The sequence below is a fragment of the Nicotiana attenuata genome, unplaced genomic scaffold (assembly GCF_001879085.1).
Source record: "Nicotiana attenuata strain UT unplaced genomic scaffold, NIATTr2, whole genome shotgun sequence".
In the NCBI taxonomy this organism is placed as follows: domain Eukaryota; kingdom Viridiplantae; phylum Streptophyta; class Magnoliopsida; order Solanales; family Solanaceae; genus Nicotiana; species Nicotiana attenuata.
The window spans coordinates 253,804-256,145 of NW_017671385.1; the positions used below are offsets into that span (position 1 = coordinate 253,804).

The 2,342-nt window shown below is 32.6% G+C and overlaps 1 protein-coding gene across 1 annotated transcript; it reads right to left on the bottom strand.

Annotated features, from left to right (window-relative positions):
• Window positions 1–746: 746 nt before the first annotated feature.
• On the bottom strand, window positions 747–1,211 carry LOC109207971 (uracil-DNA glycosylase, mitochondrial-like). Its single transcript, XM_019370971.1, has one exon. It carries the CDS (start codon window positions 1,209–1,211, stop codon window positions 747–749), a length of 465 nt encoding a protein of 154 aa, XP_019226516.1.
• Window positions 1,212–2,342: the final 1,131 nt, after the last annotated feature.

Below are 2,342 nucleotides of genomic sequence, written 5' to 3' on the forward strand. Positions count from 1 at the left end.
TTTTTTGATGATGACAAACTCTGTGCTTTTTACTCACTTAGGCCCTATAAGAACACAGCTTATTCATCGATACAAAGTTTAGAAAAATTCACTTATCATTAAGGACCAGGTTAGTTAGGTTATAAAAATCACATATTCAGAATATGTAAAGCACAATATCTATTCCCTCTTTTGGCATCATCGAAAAGTTGCATAAACAAGTGTGAGTCCCAGAATTTAATAAATACTCATGGCCACTGGGGCAACTGCAAGTGCAATCATGGATCAATCATCAGTAATCAAGCAAACATATTAAACTATCAAGTAAATATTAACAGTCAACAAGAGCAAAAACAGTAGATATCATTGATAGAAGATATGTTGTTACCACAATCCACAACCAGAAAGCAAAAATATTCAAAACAACAGCAAAAAGAAAGAGAAATCCCTAATCTGGGTCACTGGAGGTACTAGACAGGTTCAGGAGATAAAGGCTAGAATTCCTAAGGCTTGGGGGAGCTAGAGGGTTGGNATGGAATTTTTACCTCCTATAGCAAAGGTTGATACCTTATTTATTTTAAATAAATATCCTTTTAAAAAATTATATTATATAGATACCTTTTGGTTTTTATAGCCAAATATCTATTTATAGTTACCTCCTAGTCTTAAGCCATAAAATACTCTTTGTATTATTTTTCTCTCTCATTCTTTCAGATTTTTCTCCACCCTCTCTCTCTCTCTCTCTCAACGCCAATATTTCTCCATGGTTATCTCCTCTCTCTCAACAAATGTGTATGTATTAAAGGGAAAAAACAGATACTGATTCTGATCGGAAAAAGAAGTTGGATTTGGTTCAAAATCAAATCCTTTTCAACAAATCTGCACAAGTTCTTTGCATAGGGCTTCTGAAATTCCCCTGGTAGTGCTTCCAACCATGTCTCCTCAACCAACAGTTCCTCTAACTTCACATATCCTACACCTTCACCATTTGCGTTTAACTTGGAGATTTTATCAGAGCATAGTTTGAGGTTCATTTTGGCCTTTGCAAGCGATTTATTGAACTCCATTCTCGACTTTTGATCGGACGTGAGCATTGTATCTTTGGGGTCTTTGTTGCCGCCGTCTTCACCCGACAATGAAGATGACAAGGCGCTGGAAATGAAGTTGTCAGCGGAAGATGGCGAGGAGACCCGTTTTAGCCGCTTTGCTGCAAGTTGCTTGAATAGATCCATTAGGGTTTTAGGGTTTTTCACTGTAATTCAATGTATCTCGTTGTATTCCATGTATTTCATTGTATTCACTGTCTTTTTTTTCATTGTATTTCAATGTATCCCACTGTATTATATGTATTTCATTATATTCACTGTCTCACTATATGCCATGAATGTATTCATATATTTTTTTTAATTAATATAATTTATATATTCAGATGTATTATATAATTTCTCTGAAGATTGTTATATTTTTGGGGTATTTTTTGGTTGAGAATCTTTTTTATAACTGAAAATACAAAATTTGTGTGTTATAATTGAGTTTGTTGAGTTATATTAGGAGTCTATTATGTTAATTGATTCACTTTCCGTTTTAAAAACAGTGCAATCTCCTATTTCACGTCGTGAATACAGTCGAATACAGTTGAATACAATAACATATTCAGCTATAATCCCATGTTTCACTCCACGAATACAGTCGAATACACTCGAATACAACAACTGATTAGCTGGACTTCACTGATTCACGCCTATTTTTGCTACTGTATTCATGAATACAATAGCTTAAATACATCAAATACATCTCATAACCACACAAAAGGTATCTATAATCCGTAATATAGCAAATGGTATCTATAGATAGCTAATTACTACTTAAAGATAATGCTTTATGAAAATTTCTCACTTATAATCTCTCTCTCTAATTATGACAATTGGTCGTCTTCTAGTTATCCAATAGGATGAGCTGAAAACTGAGAGCGCTGATCAGTGATCAAAAGAGGGAAAAACTAAAAACAAAAAACAAAGAAGTGAAAGTGTAAATAAAAAAGAAAAAAATAAATTAATGTGTATGTTAGAATTGAGAGTCTATGTGCTACTCTTTTAAAAGTTGAAACGCACTATAATTCTTTTCTTTTGTAGTTCCAATATATATTACGTAATATTTTGAATATATATCTATTAGTATATTATAAGTATATTTTAAGTGATGACATCACTGTACTTTGATCATGACATAGTTATCTCGGGAGTTTTTTCAAGGCTTACAGTCCCGTTTATAATTATCTTAATTTTGAATTACGATGTTGTTTGCTACTATAATCCTTGAAACAACTATATAAGAACATTCTTATTGATATCTACTCTCTAGTA

What these genes read in the sequence shown, in the direction of transcription:
- LOC109207971 (XM_019370971.1), bottom strand. Translation starts at nt 1,211, where the DNA reads ATGGATCTATTCAAGCAACTTGCAGCAAAGCGGCTAAAACGGGTCTCC.